General features: G+C 40.0%; 1 protein-coding gene and 1 long non-coding RNA gene across 6 annotated transcripts in view; one reads left to right on the top strand and one right to left on the bottom strand.

Moving 5' to 3' along the window:
* The window catches only part of LOC132333300 (uncharacterized), an 84,037-nt gene that overhangs the window by 43,881 nt on the left and 25,973 nt on the right, over nt 1-14,183 (top strand). The window lies entirely within an intron of this gene.
* The window catches only part of ALDH1A2 (aldehyde dehydrogenase 1 family member A2), a 67,282-nt gene continuing 64,372 nt past the window's right edge, over nt 11,274-14,183 (bottom strand). For all 5 annotated transcript variants that reach the window (XM_059858257.1, XM_059858256.1, XM_059858255.1 and 2 more), the window contains one exon: nt 11,274-13,493. In XM_059858257.1, coding sequence (XP_059714240.1) covers nt 13,421-13,493 — 73 coding nt within the window. In that variant the 3' untranslated portion in view covers nt 11,274-13,420. The remainder of the gene's footprint in view (nt 13,494-14,183) is intronic.

Raw genomic sequence — 14,183 nt, 5'->3', positions numbered from 1 at the left:
CCTTAATGGCAACTATGTGCAACCTGGCAGCTGATATTTTCACGATGATACAAGGCTGTTAGACCTATTAAAAAGTCCAATAATCTAATCCCCTAAATAAGTTATATTAAAATCATGTAAGTACATAATGCAAACATTGCGGTTGTTTTCCCCCTTTACAGCAATCTTACAGCTGTTGCTTTGCTGGGATTAATTTGTCTCTAAGGGGTTTCAACACTATCCTCCCCAGTGCCTTATGAGAGCCTGTAATGTCATGTAATCGGTGCCATATTATTTTTGTCGAAATCTCTGGGAGTGATGTAAGAGGAAAAAGGAAACTAGCTAACTCCCAACCATTTGACCAAAGGTTAAATTAGTCTTGGCCTTCTCCCAGCCGGACCTGAAGCTTCTCAGTCAAACATTTGTTCTGCCCTGCTCAGAAAAATGTGATGTCTTTTCTTGTCTTTTCTCCCTCCCATGTTTGTTTTGTTTTGCTTTGTTTTTCTTTACCGATGTCACATGTTATCTTTAGTGTTATGCACATATTTGTTGAGGAACACATCACAGGGACAACAGATGTTACCTACTGGAAGGTCAAACCTTTGGTTCATGATTCTTTTAGATGCTGTGGAATGCTATGGGCATGAAGACTACGTTTTAAGTGGGTCATATTACCCTGTGCAAGAAAGCTTTTATTTATTGTGTGCAGTAGATGCACAATTTCAGTCCAGTCCAGTCCAAACTGGCTCAAGCATGGCCCTTTGTAAGACTCCAGAAGCTGTTTATCTGCTTGAAGGAAGCTAGAAAATCTTGCAGCAGCAGTATTTGGTAGGTGGTATGAGAGGCTCTCTGCAGACTGTTCCCCTCATGCACAGTTTGAGAACCTCCTGCAGTACAGAGTAACAAGCATCTGCTGTGTGTGTGTTTTCATGTCCATTCCCATATGAAGTGATCGGTTCTGGTTTAGATTTTTTTTTTTTTTGCTTCTTAGATATATGTGTACATATTTAAGGCAAAAGATGGTAAGTTTTTTGATGTTCTTTAGCTTGTCAGTTAAGAATATTGATTGAATTGCAAAGGGCTGATATTGAAGTGTTCTGTTCTATGTTCTGGGCTAGTAATGTCTGAAAAGATTGAAAAAATATTGGTCTGGCCTTTAAGAAGTCTGATGGCTTATCACTATTCTTTGGTGTTGAGAATGGGTTGGGCTGCCACAAGAAGAGATTTCTAACCAGTCAGCTGAATTGAGACTGTCATGAGAAGAAAAAATTGTCTGGTGCACTGAGCTATGAAAAACATTCTGAATGGGAATGAAGCAGGGGAATGAGCAGGACAACAGGTGTACTTGGGTATTAAGCCTTGGTGAGAGATCAGAGATGTTCAACATTTTGCAGAAGTCCAAGTATTTCTTAATTCATCTGAATTTACATCTTCTTTTATATGTTTTTCTGCTTATGTCTACTTATATATTTGAAAAACTAACACAAGTCCAAATGCCAGTAGGGACTAATTCAGAGATACATATTTTGGCTGCTTAAAGAATAAAATAATAATAAAAAATGCTATTTATATTAATCAGAATAACAAATTGAGATTTTAAATGATAAAACAATAGTCATTGAAGACTCATGATTAATAACTTAAAAATTGCTATAGTACTAATCCCATCAATTCCTTTGTTACAGTAAATAATGTATTTTCATGTTATTTCCACAGTGCTTTAAACAGCAAACAGTATGAAGATGCAGTCTGTTTGGATTGTGTTGTTTTTCCTTTAGGTAAAACATTTTCTGAATGATAGATTTGTATGAAAATCACCAGCAACTGTTCTGGAAGCATTAAGAATATAATTGAGGTTTGTGCATTTGGAATTTAGAGCAGGCTTAGATGTTTCCATCTAATTTGAGCTTCCAGATAAAGTCACAGAATTTTTTAATAGTCCTGGGCCCTTTCAGGTTATTTAGGAGCATCTTTCAATCTTTGCAAGTGAAGCTGCAATTAATTAGTGTTCTGTATTGCTGTTTGCTAGTTCATGTACACTGTATATGAGCAAGGATAGTTCAAAGGTTAATTTTCTTTTCCCTTAGCTCTGCTGAGTGGACTGTGGCCACCCCATGGGAAGTAAGGGTTCAAAAGTGACCTTGCAAGTTATTCTCCTTGGGAAGAAACAAGTTGAGAGTCTGGTTAGGGAGTGCTCTCCACCCTTGGGAAGAGCACAGCTTGCATTGCATCACTTGTTTGCACTGGCTTGAGCATATCATTGTAGTTGTGAAGGCAGCTGAATTGTTTGTAGTACTTGTAGTACCCTCCTTCTAGGAGGGTATTGCACTGTAATTGCACTGTAAAAAGAAAATACCAGGAACTTAGAGCAAGGAGCTACTCTATATGCTATTTGTTCAGTATTAGACAGCAAATAGGAGTATCGAGACTAGTAATAAGAAAGTAGAGGAAAATAATGTTCAGGACTGTGTAAATAACACTGGGTAAATGCTTAGGTACATAAGGAACCAAAATAATGAAGTGGCAAGGGTTTAAGAAAAAGCATATCAACATGAATTATCTGATCAGTTTACCAAACCATTAACATTTAGGATGGTGATTGTCTAGAACTAAGAATGAGCTAGAATGAACTTCTACTAGTTTCTGTTTATGTTTTTTCTCTGTATATGTTTTTCTAAAAGTATAGGGGTTTTTTAATTAAAAGCATGCGCTTTTTAATTTTTTTTTTTAAATTTTACATTCTCAAGCATTAATGTACGTGTGTTACAGTGTTGTTGTTTATTGGCACCTTGGTGTTTTCAGTCCTCAGGATTTAACAACAGTTAATAAGAGGCTCTAATCAGGATTCCCTGGGGGTGACCCAGCACATTGCTTATGTAGTTACGTGGCTTTGCCATCAGTCATCAATAGCTGTGAGTTAAAAACATAAAGCATTGAATATGATTTGAATTAATCAGGGTAAGATTAAAATGAGATTCCCAAATTAGGAATCTGGACAAGATGAATCATGCTGTAAATTTATGTGTCTGTGCTGGAGGTGCTGACACCTGCTCTGTGTGTCTGATTTCCCACTGCTGTCTTAAAGGATCCAGTCAACAGGGTCACCTCAGGGTAGAGCTCTCCCCTGAAAGCCACTGCCTGTGCTGGCTGGACCTCAGTTGGGAATCTCAGGTAGGGTTTCATCTCTAGACTCATCTTTTCAAAGATTTTTAGTCAGGCTGCAATTAATTGACATTAAACGCAACCAGCCCTGACTAATCCCTGGTCGCTCCCTTGAGTTAATGCCTCACAGATACCCAAGTACCTGCATGTCCTGGGTTTTTATAGGTGCTGCACACAGTCAGTTCCCAGTGAACTCATCAGGGATGAACAGTGCTTAGGTCCTCTGCAAACTCATCTGTTGTGGGGAACAACTGTAGGAATGGGGAGAGAAAGGGAATGTAGGGGATTGAATTGTGTGCATCAAACAAAAAACCTGCAGCCTGAACACGTGCCTGTGTAAAAATAAATAAACAAACAAATCACAGGTGTATCCAAGATGGAGCTTGCCACTTGGCTGTGGAGAAACAGAAATCAACACACCAGAACTGCAGGAGACTGATGCAAGTGCTGAAAAGCTCATGTGTCTATGGCCAAGCTGTGGTGAAAGCTGATGGTACTATTTATTAGCTGAGAGATCCTGCTCTGAGTCTAAATACGCAGAAGTGAGTGGCTGGTGTGACTGTGTGTCACAAGGAAATTCAGACCCCACTACATAAGGCCTTGAAAGATTATTAGTTCCAAAGAATTTCAAGGGCTTTCCTCGGCTCAGTTTGTCAGAAGTGTAAATTCTACTTTTACAGATCTTTAGACAAACTGAATTCCTCTGCAAGAGTCTTATCATCTCTGTGTATGTGTTTGCATGTATTCATTTTTCCTTTGCAATAATATAAGTAATGAGCCAATACCCAGCAGGTCACTGTTGTAGGAGCCAGGAGATCCATGCCTAGTCCTAGCCTTTGCAGCAGATTGTCCTCTGTAATCTTGGGATGAGTCACTCCATTTTTTTCTCAATCACCTTCTTGTCTGAAAAATTATAATAATAATAAAAATATTCTTCATAGATTTTAATTTTACTTTTAAAACTTTCAAGGCCTATACTAAATCTAGGATGTTTGTAGAGGACAGTGAGGCTGTGGTTTTGATCAAGTGCATATAAATAATCAGGTGATTAATTAACAACTTTTCTTTTTTTTTGTGCCATGAAGGAGGATTGACAAAGATGTTGCAAAAGAAAGCAAATATTGTTGTCCCTGCAGGCCATTGCAGCTGAAATAACTTGATTTTATTAGAACAGTTTCAAAATGGATGCTTACCTTGTAACTGGAACTCCCACAGTTCTTGTAACTTTGGTTTGTAGATCATCCAAAGCCTATTCGTGTTGTAAATGTATTCCATAGGAAGTGATGATATCTACAGTCTCATGAAGAGAGAAGAAGTTTCTTTTTAAGTCTGAACTTCTTGAAAATCCCTGACATAAAGAAGCAGCTGAAGTAAATGCATGGGTTCGGATTTTATATGGATTCTGGAAATTCTGAATATTGTATGAGGTTTATGTAACTAGATGTTTTTTATGCAGAGGAACATTTTTATTTCAATTTCTAAATTTAAATTTATTATTTAAATTTCTAAAATAATGCCGCTTAAAGGACAGTTGTAGAGGAGGAGCTGTGCAGCACATGTGATCAAGTGCATGACTGGGAGTAGGGCATGAGGCTGTATGAGGTGTGCTAAGAGACTGTGGGGAAAAGAGGAAGTGAAAACCCATTTAAGCCTCTCACTCCCCATTCCCATCTGTAAATTTTGTCCTGGTTTATCAGTTTTTCTCTCTGCTCAGCAGCATCTATAGTTGCTCAGATCCTCCAGCCTCAGATGCCTGTGGTTGCAATGGTTTGCAACTCAAGCTAAAGTAATCAAGCATGTCATCCAGAGCTTTAATAACATTCAAAGCAGGGAAAGATTTAAAAACCTAGCAAGTTTACTTTTATTTTAAAGGTTATAAAATGTGTTTAAACAATGAGTTCTGAACATACACTGTGTTGCTGCTGCTTAGTTGCCCAGTAAAAGTAGATTGCAAAATTATTTGCTGATAACTATATTATTAATTATTTGGTTGATAAGTATAATTGAGGAAAAGGTGTGTTGGAATGGAGAGGATGGTTAAAATAGGCTTGTGCAGATGTGACTGATGACTTAGCAAACACTGCCTGCTGTGCCTGAGCCGGAAAACTCAGAGATGTTTGCTGCCTTGGTTCTGCAGTCTGAATCACCCAGGAACACAATCTAGCGAGAAGATACTGCCTGGCCTTCCCAGTGTTTCGTTGCACACCTGGAAAACACCAGCAGAGACTACATGCACTTTCAGGGCCTCAGCCCAAACCTTTAGAGAGGGACCACTTACTCCAAGAGGAATTAAGAAGGGAGAAAGAAGTCCAGTTGGAAGAATAAAAATGAAGAAAAGTTGCTTGTCCTGAAACTTTGTGTGAAACAAAGATAAATTGGAAGAAGCCCATCAGTTTGCTGTCGTTTCTCAGGCAGAATCTGCTGGTGGCTCAACGCAATTCTTTGTGCAACATGGTTCTTGCTGCTGAACACAACTTCCACAACTAATGCATGAAATTTACCTTTGTTCTTCTGTGCTTTGCCAGCAAAACAGCTGAGAACAGCATTTCCAGTGGCTTTGGTTTGGTGACTGTATTACTACCCCGAAGAGACAAATAGTAAAACTGAGGAAAGTGCGGGATTTTTTCCACTCAGGTTTTCATTCTAAAATTGTTCATTCTGTCAGTAAAATTCTAAAACAATCATGAAATCTCTTGGCCAGCCCATAATCCTAGAGCTTTTAGAAACTTTCAACAAAATACCCTCACCCAGAGAGATTCTGCAGTCTGTAGTATGAATTTTTCCTGAAAAGGAATGGGGCCCCACTCTTTTCATGTTTGAAACTGCATGCTAGAAGGTTAGCTGGTAATTAGTCTTCCCAGAGAGGACATTGTAAAAACAAATCATCAAGTCATTTGTTGCTGTTCTACCTAAGAACACAGTTAAAAGAGCCTCTTTGCCAAACCCTGAGAAAGAGCTGGGGATGGTCTATGTGTTTTTACAATAAAAAGCAAGCAGCAGTCCTGTCTTGCAGGAGACCATTGCACCAGCCATTCTATAATACACATGCAGTCCACCACAGGGAAGAAAACAGGCCTGGAATTTTCACAGGAAAGAGCTACAAGGTGATTTTGATAAACAGTTCCTCCAGTGATTTTTGCCTTAGTTGTTTTTATGTCTCTATAATGGAATATGAAATTAACTTCAAACATTTGTCTCAGAGACTTGACTATGAAGTTGCTTCAGATGCAGGAGATATGTGCATCTTTCTGTGTCTTTTTGAAAGGCATTGGGCAGCTGGAGCCTACTATCATTTTCCCCACTAGAGTGATCTGAAATAGTGTCATCAGAAGGGTTCACAAAAGGGAATCTAATGGGACTTGTGGAGTGTCAGATGCTCCCTAAGGAAACTCCTGTAAGAGTCTATTTTACCAGTGGTTTTTCCTGGGCATTTTGCCCCAGAAGCGTGTTTGTCCTTGGGAGGCAAATGCTGCAAGGGGAAGACTGCTGGAGAGGCTGGGCTGCAGCAAAGACAGAGTAGGAATTGCTCTGGGTCTTGCTACAGTCTCATTATGGGAGTAGGTGGTTCTGTGTATATTGGTCTGTTCAGAGACCTGACCAATTTTGCAGTTCCCAGGAGCAGCGTAGCAGTGGCTTCCTGTGGCTTAAGGTGTGCGGTGTTCATTGTGGAGAAACATGGGAGAGATTTTCAAGAAAGGATCTTGCTCCAGTTTAGTTTCATGCCAGGATAGAAGGGGCATTGTGCTCTCAGCAGCCTCCTCCCTCACACCAGATGTGGCACCTCTGTGGTAAAGCAGCTCTGGGGCAATGCACCATCCTGGTGTGGAAGCTTTCCTGGTCCTGCTCAGGAGCTCCAGGCTACTCAGGAACAACAGACTGGTAACTGTCAATGCCCATTTCTTTGGCAACAATATGGTTTTTTCCTTGATTTCACAGACAGGTTGTATTCAAAATAGAATATGTATGCATGTGATGCTGAAGGAATAAGGCTGATGAGTACTTGGTGACTTTTCTGGACTCCTTAGAATACTTGATTTGAATAGAGTCTGTCTACTTAGTCCCCATAGCTGTACAGCCTCGGGTAGGCATCTCACCAGCCAGCTCTGAGCAAGAACCACAATATTCTCTGGTGAATGAACTAGCAGTGAGTTCTAACCCAGTAGTGTCAGATGCCACTAGGCATCCCCTAGTGGGGAGTGCTTTAGCCAAAATCCCTTATCTGCAGTTTCTTGGTGGGAGCAAAGAATGTCTTTCCATTCAGCATCCTTCCCAGAAATCTGAGTGTTTGTGATGTTCAAAATCAAAAACTAAAAGAAGGCCTCGCTTGGCAGGCACTGACTGTGCTTTGAGATTAGATGTCAAGTGCCAAAGACTGTGGGAAAGGTTTTGGACAAACAGAAAGCAGAAAACAGCAGAAACCTCTCAGGAGATCCTGCTCTATGTCCCATCTTGTGGTATGGTGAGAGTACAGAGAGAGAAAAGCGGTGGACCATGAGCTGGAGCCCTTTTGCAAGGGCAAGAAATAGAAACACATATTCTTTTTGTTTGGTAGCAGGAGTGAGGTGCACACAAACATCTTGCTAATTATGCTGCTCTAGGAAATGGGAACTCAGCCAGGCATACACAGAGCAGGGAAAAACCCCAGAATTGAGATAATATGAGCACCAGTCTCACCATGTGGAACCGTAAGGGAGAAGAGGGGCTAAGCAAGGTCACAAAAATGATCAAATTCTGTGAGAGCACATATACACTAGAGTATGAAGACTTTGATAAAAGCTAGTGGTGGATCATTGAGAGGCCAAGGCAGTTAAGTTCCTGCTTTGTTACATAGATAAATTGCCAAAGGAAACATTATCCAAACAGTTCTACTTCAAAGGCAAAATGACAAGCTTTGGGGAACTTGCGGTACTTTCAATCTGGCCAATAACCAAGTGTAAAGTGTAAAATATACATGTTTAGGAAGTAGGACACATGCCGTTCAAGACAGGCCTTTCCCATGCTCTCAGACCAGTGCAGCTTCATTTGATGTGCAAATGCATGATGTGTGATCTGTCCTGGCAATGTGCTGCCTGCCAGCAGCACAAACATTTCACAAGCACCCTTTTGGGTTACTCCAGCCTGCTGTGTGCACAGCCTCCTTGGCAACCTCTGCAGCTGGAGCTTTTCTTACAGTCTGTTGCTGTGGTGGTTGCACAATCCAGGTTTATGTAGTGTGTCTCATCAAGAGACTCCAGGCAGTTAAAAACACCTTGAAAGCATCATGGAATTGCAGCATTTGATGTTAGATACTAGGATTAAATGCCAGTGCAAGGAATAGTTACAGTAAAGCATTGGGGAACGTATTAGTAATGTAGACTCAGTTGATCCTTAGATTGTCCCAGCCTTCCTAGATATTTGTGACTTCAGGGTATTACAGATAATGGCAAAGGCCCTCCATAATGTGTTTATAAATTTCATATGAAATCAGGTGAAAAAAAGTGTTCCCTGGAGTGCTTTCTGGCACTGCAGGCACAGCCAGAAATACATGTACTATGCACAGTACAAGCCAGCCTCTATTATTTGATGAAACTCATGAAAAGTAAAAGTGCAAATGCTCACCATAAAGAAGCAGTGGATTGTAGGTGTGGTCTCTCTTCAGTACTGGCTTGGGTGGATTTAAATGTATGATATCAGAAAAAAAATAGTTGTGGTCTTTATGATGCAACTGAGCTCTAGAATACCTGTGCTAGTGGGATGAGGCTGGCTTTTAGTGAGGGTTCAGGATGTAAACTCAGCTGGCAGAACTGATCAGAACCAACCATTCTTAGGAACCAGGGGCATGCAGATGTGCTTTTCCTCCCTCTCTAACAGTAAGCTAAGGGACTTAGGTAGGGACATTATGGAGCAGCTGTGGTGACTTACCCCAGTTGTACGAAGAGGCAAATCAGCCTTGTGCCTCCCTCACTGTGTTGGGACAGATTGCCAGTCCTGTGTGTATGTGCAGCCTCTGGGCCTAAGGCATAGATAACCAGGCACTTGGTGCTGAGCACTACCCAGTGCAGCAGCTGTGGCTACACAGAAAACTTAACCTGCTCTGCACCACTGAAATGCCTGAACTTGTGCTGCAGCCAGCTGTAATCATCTGTTACTTGTGTTAACCTTGAATTCCAGCATGTCAGTTCCGGTCCTCTGAGAAAAATTAGGGAAGTGCTTATTGAAACCAGCATCCCAGCACTCCACACTGTGCTGGGTGGAAGTGGGAAGTGGGACCCCAAGCCTCAAGAGCCTTAGTAGTAGCATATTCTAGCCACACTTCAGCCATGTGAGATTATACCACTATTCTCACTCTAGACTAATCTATCCTTATAAATGGCCCAACTTCATGCTTAAGCCCCGCAGTTGCTTCAGGAGTTCCTGAGCTTTCTGGCTGAGCCACACACAGTTCCCTGATACCTGTGCACTGTCAGTGGACACAGAAGGTACAGTGAAGATACAGAAAGAATTATAGACTGTGTGTTTAATGAGAACAAGGGAGGAAGATGGGTTTTATGCAGCTGTAGTCTAATGTGCTGAGAGAAATCTGTTAGAATGGATTGGGAATGCTGATGGCATCTAATAGCCACAAAGGCTTTTCCTGCTTCCTGATAGATATAGCACTGTGAATATCAGTCATTGTGGTATGAAGTTGTTAGAAGAAAAATAACTTCCTGTGTTGATGCACTTAGCATGCAGTAAATGGAGACGTATGGATGCAAATGTAAGGTGGTAAATGTAGCTCTCCAGAGCTCTACATGTAACCATGCAGAGTCATAAGTAAAAAGTACAGTGTATTACTTGTCTTTGACTTCCTCTCTAGCTCAGCTGGTGCCCTGAATGCAGTGTTATTATGGTTCTTTTTTCTCCACGACAGAACTGAGAAATAACAGGGTGCTGTGACACATAGTGCCACTGCATATGCAAGGCAAGATTTTTCATCCTGCCTCTGTGGGGAGAAAGAGCAGGGCACAAATAAATCTGTGAATGCTATCCAAGTAGTATCAATATCTACTGCTTTGTGTGAAGGCCACAGAACTGAAAATTTCTGCCTTTCTTCACATCCTTTTCTAGAAGAAATGCACAATTAGTTCCAAACTCTCCCTTTACTACGCCTGCACACTTATATTGATACATTCACTTTAACTGGCTGGAACTTTGCTCATTTCACTAGAAGACACTCCTTGTTTTCAGTGGGTTCCAGAACAACCTTCCTTCCTTTGGTTTGCTTTCAGGAAAGGTCTCTATTGTTGTGCCTGTGTGACTGCTTGGAGTGCTGAGACAGGTGGCAAGTGGGTCAGAGAGATGGGGAGTATGGAAAGAGCTAATTGTCCACCCAAAGTCCCATGACAGAGTTGTCCATGCCACTTCTTAAATAGAAATTATACTCTGCTTAATATATACCTGATATTCCAGAATTTCAGGAACAGTGTTCCTTCCTAAGAATGCAATTTCCTTCCTATTATTGAGTTTCATTATCTTTTATCCCATCTATTCTAGTCAAGTTACTTCATTGTGATTGCCTCTCTGGTGCTGATTAAACCAGAGGTGTTATTCTGACCATTGCTTGCCATACAATGAAGGAGCTTGGCAGTATTAACTGAGTAGATACTTTACATAAATAGGCACCATTTCAAAAAGGAATGCAGTTCCTGGCAGTGGAAGTAACCTGGAACAAAACCATTTTAGCATTTTGAAATCAAAGTTAAGTAGACTATCTCTCTATAAAAGCTCTGAGTGATAATTTAATAATCTCTGTGAAATATCTACTAGAGAAAGAAAAGGCATCATGATTTTTTAAAACATTATCCAAAAATCAAGCTGGGATGCAGCAGTCTGCAAGGGTGCCCCACTGGTTTTGATGACTTCAGACCTGCCCCAATAGCTAAACTTTATGACCATAAGGGTGAGGATGAACTTTGACTATGACCTAGATCTGCAATTCACAAGTGTTTTCATACAGCTGCAATAATATTCCAGAAAATGTAATTGGCCTTTTACTTCATTCACTTTTGCAAATGAAAATAAAGCTACTGTGAGAGCAGATCTTTTGCTAAGAAAATATTTTTTTTAATATTTTTATAGCTCTGTCAACAATAAAGGAGTCTCACAGTCTAAAGTCTTTCTCTAAACCTTTTTAATGGAAAAAACTTCATAGAAAATATCCTTTTACTTTTTTAATAACATATAACTATATACATGATTAAAAACTGTAACAAAAAGCTGCAGGGACTGGAAAAATGTTTTGTTGGATCCATGCAGATGGTACATCTAAAAAAGGATTTCACAAATCCATGTACATCAAATGGAGCTGCAGTGACAGGGTTGAAAAAATGGCAACTCTATATTATTTACCTGAATGTATTGGGAATAAAGCACAGACATACAAAATACATGAAAAGAATACAAAAGAGTACATGGTGTAAATGCTGTAAGCACAGGAAGTTTCTTTTTTAAGCAAATAGGAGAAAAGAAGTAAAATCTCCTTTTTCACATTTTATATTGCAGTTTAAAAGATAACTAATCTCTTACTTGCTGTATTTTGTTTTTCTTCACTCTGACATACACTACAGTAGAAGTATATGGCATTTGAATTTAACAACTCAGGAATACTTTGATATATCTCCATGTCTGTGACTGTAGTGTCAGTTCTCAATAAGGTCATGTAGACATATTGCTTAAAAACACATACACAGTTTGACATGAGTTACAAAATACTGAGGGCCACCACACTACAAAGTGCTGGAGACTCTTGTCCTGATCCAGCAGTACGTTGAAGGACACATACAACTTCAAATCTAAGAGGAATTCCTCAGAGACTAAAGGAAGTTAAGAACATGCAGAAGTTAGTTTTTCATCAGGGCTGGAGTTTGAACAGTTCATAGCATAGACTTTGCAGCTAGGATAACTTACACCTGAGGCTGTAATTCTGTCCTTACACCTCAGATCATGTAGCTACACTGTGTGGATTATTTACTGTACTTTTAAAATAGATTTTCTTAATTCTAAGTTAAAACATAAATGAAACCTCTTTAAAAGAATCTGGGGAATTGATGAGCTCTGCAGCTGTAAAAAGAGATAGTGTTTAGTTTGTCAGTGATAGATTGGAAGAGATTCTGTAGGCAGCAGGTAATAATGTGACAGGCTGTTAAATACCTAAGTTCTGAAAGAACTTGCTTATTTTTGTCCTGGATCCAAAGAAACCCAAATAATTGAAAGCTCAGTACCAGCCAGTAACATCAGCTGAGGTGCACAAGCATGGTGAGGATGGCAAGACATCATTTAGTAAAAGCTGTAACAAGTACTTAATGATTCCCAGTGTAATCACAGGCAGTTTAATAGCAGACAAATAAATGGAGCCTGTGTGTGCATATATTTGTTTAAAAAAGAAAAAAGGTGAAAGCAACAACAGTAACAACAACAACAACAAAACTAGACAAGCAGTGAAAGCTAAAATATTCTGTGAAGCCTTGGAATCTGTTCCTGTTCTCGTTAACACCCACCCACCCTGTCTGGCCTTGCTCTTTTGGCAGGCAGGTAAATCCCTTCAAGTTCCTGAAAGTGAAGGAGGACTTTTGCTTATAGCAAGACATAAAGTAATTACAAAAATAAGCTTTGAAATTCAAACTGTTGTGAGCCATGAAAGCCAAATCTCACTGATAAGTATTTGGCTTTCATTGCCCATGCAGCAGATTGATCCCCTCCCCAGTCTGACCTCTTTCTGTGGGCGTGCTAATTGGAAAGTTGCCACTATACCAGGTTTGAGGCCATTACCATTCAGAGTCTTTTATTTTTTAAGAACATCAATGACACTTGTTTGTGTTGTTCATTGCTAGTGTTCGGGGTATAATCTGGGTTGTAGAGCCCTGATTGAAACTACTATGTCAGTACAAGGCAGGTCTGTTTGAGAAGGCAACCTGAAAGCAGTAAGACTTATTTTGTTTATTTAAGGAAGAGATAAATGTGTGTGTGCATGCATTTGCATTTAACAGTTTTATAGTTGGAACCATTATTAAATGATGCCCAGTAGCAATTTTATCTCGTTAAGATTTGCTTTATAAAGATGTAACGATTCTCAGGAGAGTTTTATGAAAACATGCAAAGTTGGTTTGCATTACGTACTCAGTTATGTGCCCAGTATATATGTTGCAACTAAATTTCTTAAATATATATTGTGTAACACTTTTTGTTCCTGAGTGCTGGTCTCCATAAGGAATAGAGAAGGTGGCATCATGTGCTCTTCTGCACAACACGGTCCTCTGTAATTTTAGGAGTTCTTCTGAGGGATCTTTATTGTCACAGTTTTAACTTCAGAATATTCTCTCAATCCACATTCACCCCTAAAGAAAAAATTGTAGCATCAGTTTATACCAGGTATTGTTTATCGAGAAAAAATCTGCAAAGGGATTTCTTAAGATATAACCCAAAACTGTAGTTCAGTTTAGGTAAGAACAATAGATGGCTTCAGAATCTGATAAGGAGATACCGACCATTAAACCCAGAAATAACTCACTGTCTGTTGATGGAGATTTTGGAGAGTAAATTGATGTCCTTTGTCCTTCTTAGACCTTGAAGATGTCCAAACACTAAGACCTACCCCACTGGCCAGTGAAATCACTGTTTATATTGCACTCAAGAAAGGGAAGGCCCACACTGAGCATAATGAAAAATTGTCTGCTCACAACTGTGGATAAGATGAATTTGACTCCTAACCCTCTGATCTTTTCTCCCTAGCAATACATCCAGCAGTAGAAATCACCATTTGCACATAATGTGGAAGAGGGTTCAGCTTGCTCAGATTCCCCTCTGTCAAACTCCTCGTTTTGTCCTGGCACACGACCTCTCATAGGAACCTCCATACTGCTGGAGACCAGGCACCTCCTAGGTCCCAGTCATCTGACTCCTGGCTCTGAGGGGGGCACATTCTGCTCTGGATAGATTATGCTCAAAAAGTGGGTGTTTCTGAATGCTGTTAACATTTTGCTTTAGTCAGCTGCAGTCTGGCTCATCTCTTTGGTGCCTCTGCTGAG

Source organism: Haemorhous mexicanus, chromosome 13, assembly GCF_027477595.1.
Source record: "Haemorhous mexicanus isolate bHaeMex1 chromosome 13, bHaeMex1.pri, whole genome shotgun sequence".
NCBI classification, from domain to species: domain Eukaryota; kingdom Metazoa; phylum Chordata; class Aves; order Passeriformes; family Fringillidae; genus Haemorhous; species Haemorhous mexicanus.
Note: the sequence above shows the minus strand (reverse complement) of the source record. Positions and strands in the feature narration are given on the sequence as shown.